Here is a 14,224-nt window from a genome sequence, read left to right as displayed (position 1 = left end):
TACAGACCAAAGTTAATTCCTTTGATCTAAAAGGACTAAGTGTTGCACTGTTTCTCCTTATCTCTGTCTAAGCAATGTATGTTGTCATAAACTTGGCAGGCTGCCTGGATTTTTTATTTTTTAGACCCCTGTGAGCAGAGAACTCTGCATAGAATAAGGAAAATGATTTGTTAAGATCACAAGGGGGGAAGAATCGCGATCTGATTCTTTAAAGATTAATCGTGCAGCTCTAGTACATATGCACTTGGGTTTTTAGAGCATACAAGTAAACACTCAATATTTATAAACAACAGAAATAAAGTCATGTGGTTATGAGTTGGTGTATTTAAGTTGGCCACACACTGATCATTTTGCGTTCAGTATGTGGGCTTCCTAGTTTGACAGAAGTCAATTGCTTAATCAACCTCGATCGAAGGGACATTTTGGAAAATCTTCCATAGATTAGTGGCTTTAGCCAACCAGCTGCAGGCACTGACCAGTGTACCCTGTCAGAGAGAGATGCTGGTTTTAGAATACAATGTTCTCCATCCACCTCATAATGTATGGCCAGCTGTAGCCTAGTTGCAGTTTTGAAAATTTGTTAACAATGCCAAAAAAGCCTCAAGCCCACAGTTCACCCCCCCCCCCCCCTTTTTTCTCCTTGTTCATTTCTTAGCAGTGGAATCACTTCTCAGGAGAAGGGGGTGGGAAGACTTGGCTGAGAGCAACTGCAGGTTAGCTTTAGTTAGTTGATGCTTTTAGGCCACTTATACCTCTTGTGATGTTCAGCTTTTGGCCAGAGATAATGCACTCAAGCCAGCTGTAACATTTGCTGCATTAAAAATAGTGAATATAAACCTTTCCTAACGTTACAACTTGTTTGTACAATCTTTTCTAGATCTACCAACAGCTATGTAGTGCAAGGGCCTGCTTGGTTGGATACAATTTAATTGAATAGCTTATATAGGTCATCTACAAAATCTAAAGCAGAGACTTTACAGAGCTTGAACAGAGTAGTATGTTCTAACTTGTATGGTAAGCTTCACAGAGACCTTGATTTCCCTTTAAATAATGGCACTGAAAGAGACTTGATGTTGCCCACATACAAACTCTGGCCAGTGATGTTTTTCATTCATATCTATTGAATAGATCATACAGTGATCTGGAAATGTCTGTATTTCTTTAGGCCAGTATCCCTTTTGCAGTCATCGGCTCAAATCAGCTTATTGAGGTGAAAGGGAAGAAGATCCGTGGACGGTTGTACCCATGGGGTGTTGTAGAAGTGGAGAATCCAGAACACAACGACTTCTTGAAACTTCGTACAATGCTGGTGTAAGTGCTGTTGCATGTGGTTAGCTTGCTAAGACTTTAAAGAGTCTTTTCCAAAGCTTTGAAAATCCTTTGCAAGGAATCCATAAATGTTTTGTTCCACAGATGCCCTTATCCATATACTGTATGTACATTTGTGTTCTGCAAGTATGCATGATTTGTGAATATGATGTTGCATACAGTGCATCCGGAAAGTATTCCCAGCGCTTCACTTTTTCCACATTTTGTTATGTTACAGCCTTATTCCAAAATGGATTAAATTCATTATAATGAAAATGTGAAAGAAGTTTGTTTGAAAACTTTGCAATTTTTTAAAAATAGAAAAGGAAAAAATCCCATGTACGTAAGCACGTCACAGCCTTTGCCATGCCACTCAAAATTGAGCTCAGGTGCATCCTGTTTCCACTGATCATCCTTGGGATGTTTCTACAATTTGATTGGAGTCCACCTGTGGTAAATTCAGTTGATTGCACATGAGTTGGAAAGGCACACACCTGTCTATATAAGGTCCCACAGTTAACAGCGCTTGTCAGAGCACAAACTAAGCCATGAAGTCTAAAGAATTGCCTTTGGACCTCCGAGACAGGATTATATCGAGGCACAAATCTGGGGAAGGGTACAGAAAAATTTCTGCAGCATTGAGGGTCCCAATGAGCACAGTGGCCTCCATCATCCGTAAATGAAAGAAGTTTAGAACCACCAGGACTCTTCCTAGGGCTGGCTGCCTGGCCAAACAGAGTGATCGGGGGAGAAGAGCCTTAGTCAGGAAGGTGACCAAAAACCCGATGGTCACTCTGACAGAGCTTCAGCTTTTCTCTATGACGAGAGGAGAACCTTCCAGAATAACAACCATCTCTGCAGCTCTCCACTAATCAGGCCTGTATATGGCCAGATGGAAGCCACTCCTCAGTAAGAGGCACATGACAGCCCGCCTAGAGTTTGCCAAAATGCAACTGAAGGACTCTCAGACTATGAGAAACCAAAATTCTCTTGTCTGATGAAACAAAGATTGAACTCTTTGGCCTGAATGGCAAGCGTCATGTCTGGAGGAAACCAGCCACTGCTCATTACCTGGCCAATACCATCCCTACAGTGAAGGGTGGTGCCAAAGGTGCTTTAACAAAGTATTGAGCAACGGCTGTGAATACTTATGTACATGGGATTTTTTTTTTTTTTTTTAATAAATTTGCAAAGATTTCAAACAAACTTCTTTCACGTTGTCATTATGGGGTATTGTTTGTAGCATTTTGAGGAAAATAATGTATTCCATTTTGGAATAAGGCTGTAACAACAAAATGTGGAAAAAGTGAAGCGATGTGAATAATTTCCAGATGCGCTGTACATCTCTTAAATAGTGCTAGAAACATTTTTTCTCATGTGTTAAATGTGATAAATTCAAATATGGCTGATAGCCTCATATACCTTAAAGCAGTATTAAACCTGAAAGCAAATATGTATTATATTGCAGCTTACCAATTTATTTCCTTTATTTTTACTTGGTGATCTGGCCAGTAAATCTTTTGTTTTTCATCAGAACAAACGGTCCTGTGATGTGGTTTTTAGAGGGTTGGGACAAACCATTTACCACTGACAAGGGTGCTTACAATGATCAACTTTTAGTTATGTAAAACCTTTATCCCAAAAGGAAAAAAAAACTGTTGTAACTGCTTATAAAGCTTTAACTGTTCAGCTACTATTTGTTAGTGTAGGTGCCCCTGTGCTCCTTCATCCAGAGTTGAGGCCTTCTAATATAGGAGATGTGCTACTTGCCAGATCATCAGGTAAAAACGGGGAAAAAGCTTAAAAAATAAAACTATTGCAGCCACCACATCTAAATATTTGTAAGCTACAATATATTAGGTTTTTGGGTTTATTACCACTTAAATCTTCCTAATGCAATGAAGCTTTGTTTTTATTGGTCAGCTTTAGTCATCTCTGTACTTAGTCTGTTCAGTAAAATGTGCAAAATATTTTGTACATTCGCTAATCAAGCAGAATTAAACTCAGATTTTTTAAACTGCTGACAGGTGGGGTTTTGAGACCCTAGTGGTTGCATCTGTCATAAATGGTTCTCTCTGCCTGTCAGTGGTAATGTAAAGTGAGCCACTCATGCGCAGCTCAGAGTACATTTATGGCACCACTTTGTACCTTGATGAAGTGACTCCTGTGTGCATGCATGGGAGTGATATCATCATGGCCAAGAACCCAGAAGGAAGACCAGAATATGAAATGAGAATATGGAAGCTCCTTTGACCAGCTGGAGCATTGATACTGCAGCTCTTCATTTGACAAGTAAGTCTGCCATAATGTGCTAATATTAAATAGTGTAACTAGCGTGCATCATATCTTGGTGTGTATTAAATATAAGTGATCCCGATAGTTATGACTACTATTGGTATACCACACTTAAAGCCATTTCAATACGGCCAAAACTCATGAAAAACGTTATTACTATAGACATATAAAAAAAATCGTGAAATTAACTTATTTTCCTATGTTAGGAACATTTAAATCCTATAATCACACCACGTGTTCAACAGTGAAACAAAACATGTGTTATTAATTACAATGTTACTTATGAAAATCAGTCCGCAACAATGTAGTGAGCACCCTGAAACATGTGTTGCTAGTAACAATGTTACTTGTGACTATCAATTCACAACAATGTGGTGAACACCATACATATCCAAATTAGTGCTAAAAATGTTTATCAGTGGGACACTTATTCCCCTTAAACATCTTAGATGTAGAAACACTGATCAGTTCTTGATGGAAATATGCTAGGTTAAATGTTAGCACCAATCTTCTTTATAGAAAGAGACACACCGATATTCCTCCTTTTCACAAATATGGTAAAAAAGGCCGCTTACCGGATCAGATGGATGTCAGGTTAGTGAGATCAGATGAGCATGTTGAATTAGCCTGCCAGCCTTAGATTATCACCTGGGCATTTTCCTGGGAGATTTCCTCAGCCACTATGCTCCAATTAACAGGCAGATCTGGGCGTTTTCCTGGGAGATTTCCTCAGCCACTGCGCTCCCATACACAGGCAGATCTATCCTCACTGATACAATGTATCCGGTTTCAAAATATTAGTTCATCCATACAGAAGATACACCTCAGTGGGAATAAAATGAAAAGGGCTCCATAGTGCAAATGTGTTTTATAGATTTATTCAAAATCTCTTTCACAGCCACTTTAAAACAATTCTTTCACTGCAAATGTTCACAGCAACACTCCACTGCACATCAGGAACTACAAATCAAAAAAAAAACTCCCAAGTATACACCAAACGGAACTAAGATAAAAAATGGGAACCAGATAAAAATTAGCTAAAAATCAGCATACATGCAGAGCGGGAGCAAACCGGCTGACTGCATGGAGAAAGACCAGACAAATGTGATGGCGTCACAGCCGTTCCCAGTGGAAGCCTGTTTAGGGGAAACGCGTCGGGTGGAGCTAGAGGCTGTGACGCCATCACGTTTGCAGTGGAAAGATATGATGCGCGCTGGTTACACTATTTACTATTTATTTTTTGGGTCTTTTGTATTTATGGACTAACACGAGCAGCAGCACAAAATTTTTTTTATTTGTATGGTTAGCGCAAAATCACGTTTCTTTATATATAATGTGCTAATATGCCATGCTCCTGGGGGCCCATTTAAAAAAAAAAAAAATATATAGACTATCGGCTATCGTTATGCTTTAAAGCACAGGGTAATAATGAAAAAGTGGAAAATACCGCGCTAGATAACATGTAAATACAAAACAAGCAGCTGCTAAAACTGTGGGATACACACAGAAACAGATAAATAATACAAAGTAGCAGCGCTGAAAAAAAACGTGAATAAAAACATGATATAGAAAAAAAAAGAATAGTGCAAATCAATGGTTGTGTATAGATTATTGTACACAACATGAGTGATAAATGAACAGTCCATATATAGCACATAAAAGTGTTTTTTTTTATGATACAAGACCACTTGACGACAGTGCACCTCCACCACATGAATTGCGTGCTTACCAGAAGGCAAGCTTTTAGGAGCCTGTGGCTAAATACCCAGCCAGGGCCTTTATCCAAAAAGGAAGATGGTTATCCACAGCTAGTATTGGGAAGGAGCTTAAATTGAGCACAAAATAGCTTGAGCCCGATCTTGATCCAGCACTGTGCACACCTGCAGCAGCTCTTCCCTCTCTCCTGTCTCACAAGCTTGGCTAAAAGCAGCAGGGCCATGATTGTCTGTCTGAATAGATGCCAACAGCCCAGCTTGGGAAACACTCATGTTGTTTTTGCACAATAATCTATACACAAACATTGATTTGGACTATTCTCTTTTTCTATTTTATGTTTTTATTCATGTTTTTTTTCAGCGCTGCTACTTTGTATTTACAGGGTAATAAATGACCTTTGTGATAAGTTTGTACTCAGGTCTTTTTTCTATATGCTGGTAATGAATATAAAAGGCTTATGTTGCTCTGCGGCAGGTAAAAGGGTACATTCTTGACTATGATAAATATAGATAAATTACATATTATGCTGTAGCTGTATGCTATTATAGGACCTACATCTGCAAATTTTTATACTTTCCAAGACTGCTTATATGTCAGGGATGGAGATAATGGCAAAGCACACAAGATTAATTGAAGCAAAGTTGTTAGAATGTTTACTTGAGCTAATTCAGCTCTGATAACCTATGTTCATCTGACAGTCTTTCCGCTCACCTAGTTAATTTAAAAGAAACATAGTGTGTTAGCATGGCTGAGATTATCATAGCAGACATAGCTTGATGTTCAGTTTTCATTAATGATGGGCAATTTTGAATTCTTTGTTGAAATTATAAAAGAGGGGTGAAGCAAGTAGGAAGGTTTGAAATGTAAATATTTAAATCAACTTGAGAATGGTATTTCATAAAGTTAGTTAGTATACATAAATGAAGCAAGAGAATGGCCATGGAGAAATAGGCTCTAACAGAAGTCTCTGGTGTCAGTTTATGTAGATGAAAACGATGAACAATACACAAGATGTTTTAACCTATCCAATCAAACTTAGTGCCAATCTTCCCATATCCATACATGAGAGATTGTCCTCTCACATGTCTATATTGGGTGATGTCATCTCATATATAGCCAGCTTTACCAAGTTGGAATTTGAACTGACCCTGTCAGATGAGGTTCACTTGTATGTGACATACCTGCAAAAAGACTGCATAGACTTAATTTTCTAGCTGCCTAATCACTGCTTACCGTCAGATGGGTTGAATACTTGTTTCCCTTGCTGCTCACTCTGGTTCCTTCCACTGGCTCATCCCATAGTGTACAAACCAGCAGGTGAATCCTCAGTGAGCGTTGGAGGATCAGGTTATGCACCCACAGAAGTGTGTGAATACATCTGGACAGTGAAGCAGTGGTTTTTCAAGGCACAGGTCATTGGAAAGGTAAGTATATGCAGTATGTTTTACTTTTAAGTGATGCTATGCTGTGTCAGTGCTTGCTGCTCACAGCAGCCAGTTAGATGCATGCTTTTCCCCTTTTAATCTGCACTAACAAAATTACAGCTAGAAGATTTATAGACCACTTTAAGTTCCTACTCCACTCTCTTAATATCAAGTTGTTGGGGACCCTTTTTGGTCATTATATTTATTTTCAGCTTTTGAGGAAATAATTTCCATACAAATTTATTTCTCATCCATTAAGGGACACAGAGAGTCTTTAATCTTTTGGATTATATTTTTGCTTACAGAATGACAGAATTTGGGCAAAGAAAAAAAACTTGTAGGTTAGCTCAGCATAATCACCTCCTACTACTAGCATGCCTTAGTTTCTCTGATTTTTTTTTTTTTGCTAGTGTGCTAGGAGGATGTACCTGTCTTTTTAGCCCTGCTGTTGTAAAGTCTAAGCCACTGGTATTCAAAATGTGGCCAATGGGCCCGAAGTGGCCAGCCCTTTGCTTGCCTTTATCTGGCCCTTGGGGCATCATTCCTCCCACAGGCACCAATGACAGGGCACCATTCCTCCCACAGGCTCCAATGACGGAGCACCATTCCTCCCACAGGCTCCAATGACGGGGCACCATTCCTCCCACAGGCTCCAATGACGGGGCACCATTCCTCCCACAGGCTCCAATGACGGAGCACCATTCCTCCCACAGGCTCCAATGACGGGGCACCATTCCTCCCACAGGCTCCAATGACGGGGCACCATTCCTCCCACAGGCTCCAATGACGGGGCACCATTCCTCCCACAGGCACCAATGACGGGGGGAACTATTCCTCCCACAGGTACCAATGAGGGGGGGAACCATTCCTCCCACAGGTACCAATGACGGGGGGAACCATTCCTCCCACAGGTACCAATGACGGGGGGAACCATTCCTCCCACAGGTACCAATGACGGGGGAACCATTCCTCCCACAGGCACCAATGACGGAGGAACCATTCCTCCCACAGGCACCAATGACGGGGCACCATTCCTCCCACAGGCACCAATGACGGGGCACCATTCCTCCCACAGGCACCAATGACGGGGCACCATTCCTCCCACAGGCACCAATGACGGGGCACCATTCCCCCCACAGGCACCAATGACGGGGCACCATCCCCCCCACAGGCACCAATGACGGGGCACCATTCCCCCCACAGGCACCAATGACGGGGCACCATTCCCCCCACAGGCACCAATGACGGGGCACCATTCCCCCCATCAGGCACCAATGACGGGGCACCATTCCCCCCACAGGCACCAATGACGGGGCACCATTCCCCCCACAGGCACCAATGACGGGGCACCATTCCCCCCACAGGCACCAATGACGGGGCACCATTCCCCCCACAGGCCCCAATGACGGGGCACCATTCCCCCCACAGGCCCCAATGACGGGGCACCATTCCCCCCACAGGCCCCAATGACGGGGCACCATTCCCCCCACAGGCCCCAATGACGGGGCACCATTCCCCCCACAGGCCCCAATGACGGGGCACCATTCCCCCCACAGGCCCCAATGACGGGGCACCATTCCCCCCACAGGCCCCAATGACGGGGCACCATTCCTCCCACAGGCCCCAATGACGGGGCACCATTCCCTCCACCGATACCAACAATAGGGGACACCATTCCCTCCACCGATACCAACAGTAGGGGACACCATTCCCTCCACCGATACCAACAGTAGGGGACACCATTCCCTCCACCGATACCAACAGTAGGGGACACCATTCCCTCCACCGATACCAACAGTAGGGGACACCATTCCCTCCACCGATACCAACAGTAGGGGACACCATTCCCTCCACCGATACCAACAGTAGGGGACACCATTCCCTCCACCGATACCAACAGTAGGGGACACCATTCCCTCCACCGATACCAACAGTAGGGGACACCATTCCCTCCACCGATACCAACAGTAGGGGACACCATTCCCTCCACCGATACCAACAGTAGGGGACACCATTCCCTCCACCGATACCAACAGTAGGGGACACCATTCCCTCCACCGATACCAACAGTAGGGGACACCATTCCCTCCACCGATACCAACAGTAGGGGACACCATTCCCTCCACCGATACCAACAGTAGGGGACACCATTCCCTCCACCGATACCAACAGTAGGGGACACCATTCCCTCCACCGATACCAACAGTAGGGGACACCATTCCCTCCACCGATACCAACAGTAGGGGACACCATTCCCTCCACCGATACCAACAGTAGGGGACACCATTCCCTCCACCGATACCAACAGTAGGGGACACCATTCCCTCCACCGATACCAACAGTAGGGGACACCATTCCCTCCACCAATACCAAAAATAGGGGACACCATTCCCTCCACCAATACCAACAATAGGGAACTATTCCTTCCACCAAAACCAGTGATGAGGCACTGTTTGCTTTTACTGGCGCCACTGCATTTTCCAATCCCACTGACCCATGTTTGGCCCCTCTTAAGGCTAAGCACCAGCTGCTTCCTCAATTTTGCTGGTCGCTGGGTGTCATATTTTCCCTTTCCCAGCCAGCTGTGCCTTGGAAGGGGTTAATGTTGTGGGATTGAGCAATTGGTACCATCTTCTGATTGTAGTGTTGTGTGTTCAACACTCCTTCAGGGTATATAGAGTCAAGGAAGCATGTCCATCCTGCTGCATGTGTTGCAGAGAGTGACATGGAACTCCGATCTGTTCCGGCTAGCTGCCTACATTAACTTTGGTCACTTCTGGCTATATGACCCAGTCACTGACTCTCACCTGCTAGCAGCTGTACAAGTTTTGTTGATAATTGAGGCCTTTCTTTTTCCCTGAGCCCTTGCGTTGCCTAACCGCTTTGCCGTTAAAACTGAGTGTCGATAAAAATAGCTTTTGTTTCTCCACTCCTTCAACGTCTAAAACCACAAGCTTAGCTCCTGGCCCACATACAAAATTTGGCATTCCAAGGCTGCCAAATCCTCGGACAAGCCTTTATCCAGTTAAATCCCCACAAACTTGAGTTTATTTCCATGCCCCTTCCTTGCTTTCCACTTTCACACCTTACTGTGTCGCCTCACATATTGACAGATCTTTATTGGGCTCTATAAGGCCTTCTAGACCAAGGTATCATAGCTCTGATGCCTCTTGGGGAACAATTTTAGGGGTTTTACTCCAAACTGTTTACTGCCAAAAAACAAAAAAGTGGGTATTCCCCAATCTTGAACTATAAAGCTTTGAATTTCTACATTCAGGTCAACAACCTTCAGGTAGAATCCACCAGGTTTGTCATTGCCTCCCTTCATTAAGGAAACTTTCTGTTTTCTGTGGATATCAGAGATGCTTACTTGCATGTCCCCCTCTTTCCAGATCACAAGCACTTTCTAAGTGTTACTGTAGGACCACTGCATTACTAGTTCATGGCCCTACTGTTCGGCCTGTCATCTGCACCTGAATTGCTGACCAAGGTGTTGGTGCCAGTGTATGCTCTTTTGCGCTCTCATTGCATACCCATTGTGGGATGGTTAGACCTCCTCCTGTTGAGAAAAAAGTGAGGGCTTTGTCAGACAATATATCTGACTGGCCAGATTTCACAGTGGTTTGGGTGGATTCTGAACCTTCAGAAAGTGTCATGGAAGTATCGATTGAAGTATCTGGATCTTGCTCTGAACGCTTCCTTCCAGAAACCATTCGACTCTGCTTCTGCATGAGAATATTTATAGTAGCCTCCCTTAAGGCAGTTCCATGTGCCCAATTTCGATTCAGACCTCTGCAATGCAGTGTTCTGTCATGCCTTCAGTTTTTTGTTGTTTCTTTAGGCTTGATAGCTATGATTTCCTGTGTTCCCACCCCTCAGTTGGACTACTTGTCAACATTCCAAAGTTTAAAGACTTCTTGTGTTCCCCAATGAATAAAAAAGAAACCTAGAATTTTTGTACTCACAGAAGAATCCTCTTCTTGGTGTCAGTTGAGGAACACAAGAAATCTTTAACGTGGTTGGGTTGTAAAGGCTTTTTTTTTTAAATGTTTTATTTAAAGGTGTGCAGCAGGTTACAGTAAAACGTAAACGTCAAATAATTTGCAGTCATAAACAAGACACGAAAGGCGATTCAAGTGTGGTAGCAGCCAAACATATAGAAAGTACAACATCTGGAGTAGCACATACAGTTGCAACCACTGGTACCCTGTCAAGGTATCACGAGGAGAGCCTGGCTTCTAACAGTAAGAGAACTAATTACATCCTCGGAATGACACGTTGAGAACGGAACCAGATTGAGTAAGGATTTGATTGTTAGCAGCAGGAGCCAATGACTCCTGCTGCTGCCTCTGTGTCTTGTGAGAAAAGGAACAGAGAGCGGTGCTGCTGCAAATGAGTCAGGTAAGTGTTTGGCCGAGTGGGGCGATAGTAATGCATTTAGGTAAAAATTGTCTTGCCTTTAGGACTACTTTAACCTTCAGGTTATACTGAAGCCTACAGAAAGATTAAGTGGTAATGGTGCAGCGCTGTATTGAATAAAGTCTGAGTGGAGGATTGCTGAGACTTCCGACTTCAGATGATACTTGCTGCTTATATGTTATTACCTTAGGGTAAGAGTCGGTGTGATCGGGTGTTGGTGACGGCTTCCATCTATCACTGTTACACAGCTTAAGAACATCCATTTGAATGTTTATGAACTTTTAAATTTCAACTCGGACTTTAATACAGCGCTGAACCATTACCACTGTTTATTGTCCCCAACAATACTTTGCTATATGTTAGGATTTATATTAACCCAAGCGCAATAGATTATTTTTTTAACTACAGGAAGATTAGACACTGGCAAATAAAAAAAACTGTAGCCCATGATAATCCCTCCTTCTACCAGCATGCCTTAGTTTTGTACAGAGAGCATGATCATAAACAGAGGGGTGGGACCTGTGTCCCTTAGGGGACGCCAAGAAAAGGATTTTGTGATTAGTACAAAAATCCTATTTTCTGCACATGAATGTCAGCACCACCCCCATCTAAACCTTCACACCTAATCTCTTCCTGCAGTCCCCATAATCCTCATGCAACTTTTCTGCTTAATCTTTCTTGCACCATAACAGATGTACAGTGAGGGGAAAAAAGTATTTGATCCCCTGCTGATTTTGTGCCTTTGCCCACTGACAAATGATAAGTCTATAATTTTAATGGTAGGTTTATTTTAACAGTGAGAGACAGAATAACAACAAAAATATAGAGAAAAAATGCATTTCAAAAACGTTTTAAATTGATTTGCATTTTAATGAGTGAAATAAGCATTTGACCTTAATCAGCAAGATTTTTGGCTCCTAGGTGTCTTCTATACAGGTAACAAGCTGAGATTAGGAGCACTCTCTTAAAGGGAGTGCTCCTAATCTCAGCTTGTTACCTGTATAAAAGACACCTGTCCACAGAAGCAATCAGCATCCAATCTCTCCACCGTGGCCAAGACCAAAGAGCTGTCCAAGGATGACGGGGACAAGATTGTAGACCTTCACAAGGCTGGATTGGGCTACAAGACCATCACTAAGAAGCTTGGTGAGAGGGTGACAACAGTCAGTGTGTTTATTCGCAGATTGAAAAAACACAAAATAACAGTCAATCTCCCTCGGTCTGGGGCTCCGTGCAAGATCTCACCTCACAGAGTTTCAATGATTATGAGAATGGTGAGGAATCAATCCAGAACTACACAGGAGAATCTTGTCAATGAACTCAAGGCAGCTGGGACCATAGTCACCAAGAAAACAATTGGTAACACACTACACCGTGAAGGACAGAAATCCTGCAGTGCCCGCAAGGTCCCCATGCTCAAGAAAGCACATGTACAAGCTGTCTGAAGTTTGCTAATGAACATCTGCATGATTCAGAGGAGAACTGGGTGAAAGTGTTATGGTCAGATGATGATACGTGAAAAATACAGGTTAAATAGCAGCTAACACACAAACAAACCAAGTCAAATACTAGTATACAACAAAAGTGAAGCACTAAAGTCCCCAGTGTGCACTAGGAACATAAATGAAACATATATGTGTCTGTGCAAAATTAAGAAGCAAAAAAATATGAAAAGTAAACGTTAAATTAACACAGTGAAAAATAAACCAAAATGTCTCAAGTGAAAAATGTGGTATAATATGGGACCAGAGTCCGTAAACATGGGATTAATGGTGGTCTTCTCAAAGAGGAAGGCACTGGAACACTGGACGGTGAGTTGGTACTCAGATGTAAGGCAACCACAGATAACACGCCACAAACATCATCAGAGAAGAGATTGGGTACTCTTACCAGATCCTGTAGGACATATCTGCCGTATAGCAGTACATCTGTTTAGGCATAAGGAGGCGATCTCCCGTAATATCCACCCGGATGGTATCCCGTGGATCGCGGTCATGAAACCAAAATCAAGCTCTTTGGCATCAACTCAATCCCCGATTTTGGAGGAGGAGGAATGCTGCCTATGACCCCAAGAACACCATCCCCTGTCAAACATGGAGGTGGAAACATTATGCTTTGGGGGTGTTCTGCTGAGGGGACAGGACAACTTCACTGCATCAAAGGGACGATGGACGGGCCATGCACCATCAAATCTTGGGTTAGAACCTCCTTCCCACAGCTAGGGCATTGTAAATGGATCGTGGATGGGTATTCCAGCATAACAATGACCCAAAACACATGGCCAAGGCAACAAAGGAGTGGCTCACGAAGAAGCACATTAAGGTCCTGGAGTGGCCTAGCCCGTCTTCAGACCTTAATCCAACAGAAAATATGTGGAGGGAGCTGAAGGTTCGACTTGCCAATCGTCAGCCTCAAAACCTTAATGACTTGGAGAGGATCTGCAAAGAGGAGTGGGACAAAATCCCTCCTGAGATGTGTGCAAACCTGGTGGCCAACTACAAGAAACGTCTGACCTCTGTGATTACCAACAAGGGTTTTGCCACCCTGTACTAAGTCATGTTTTGCGAAGGGGTCAAATACTTATTTCACTCATTAAAATACAAACCAATTTATAACTTTTTTGAAATGCGTTTTTCTGGATTTTTTTGTTGTTGTTATTCTGTCTCACTGTTAAAAATAAACCTACCATTAAAATTATAGACTGATCGTTTCTTTGTCAGTGGGCAAATGTACTAAATCAGCAGGGGATCAAATACTTTTTTCCCTCACTGTATGCCGAATAACCACAACAAAAGGTTCAGTGTGGATATAAAATATATAAAGAAAAATTATACCAAAAAAGCACAAAATGTCAGGAACAAACTGATTCATCTTCTGGTCCAGTTTAAATTTATATATAGTTAAGTTTAGTAGTTCATTAATACTTTTCACCCAATTATGCATCAAAACTTTACAGTAAAAGGATAATAGGAATTAACTGAGCTATATAGCTCATGTGGCATTTGCAGCAAGAAACCATTCTTTTTAGCTGCCTTTGCTAAACACGATTGCTATTCTTTCAT

At 42.7% G+C, this 14,224-nt stretch overlaps 1 protein-coding gene across 1 annotated transcript in view; it reads left to right on the top strand.

Annotated features, from left to right (window-relative positions):
• Positions 1–14,224, top strand: part of LOC141141270 (septin-2A) — a gene marked incomplete in the record, with an annotated part of 193,089 nt that overhangs the window by 137,372 nt on the left and 41,493 nt on the right. Inside the window, 1 exon segment of the mRNA XM_073628949.1 lies at positions 1,166–1,311. Within this exon segment, the coding sequence (XP_073485050.1) occupies positions 1,166–1,311 (146 nt within the window).

Source organism: Aquarana catesbeiana, linkage group LG01, assembly GCF_042186555.1.
Source record: "Aquarana catesbeiana isolate 2022-GZ linkage group LG01, ASM4218655v1, whole genome shotgun sequence".
Classification (NCBI taxonomy): domain Eukaryota; kingdom Metazoa; phylum Chordata; class Amphibia; order Anura; family Ranidae; genus Aquarana; species Aquarana catesbeiana.
This window is presented reverse-complemented; position numbering and strand designations above follow the sequence as displayed.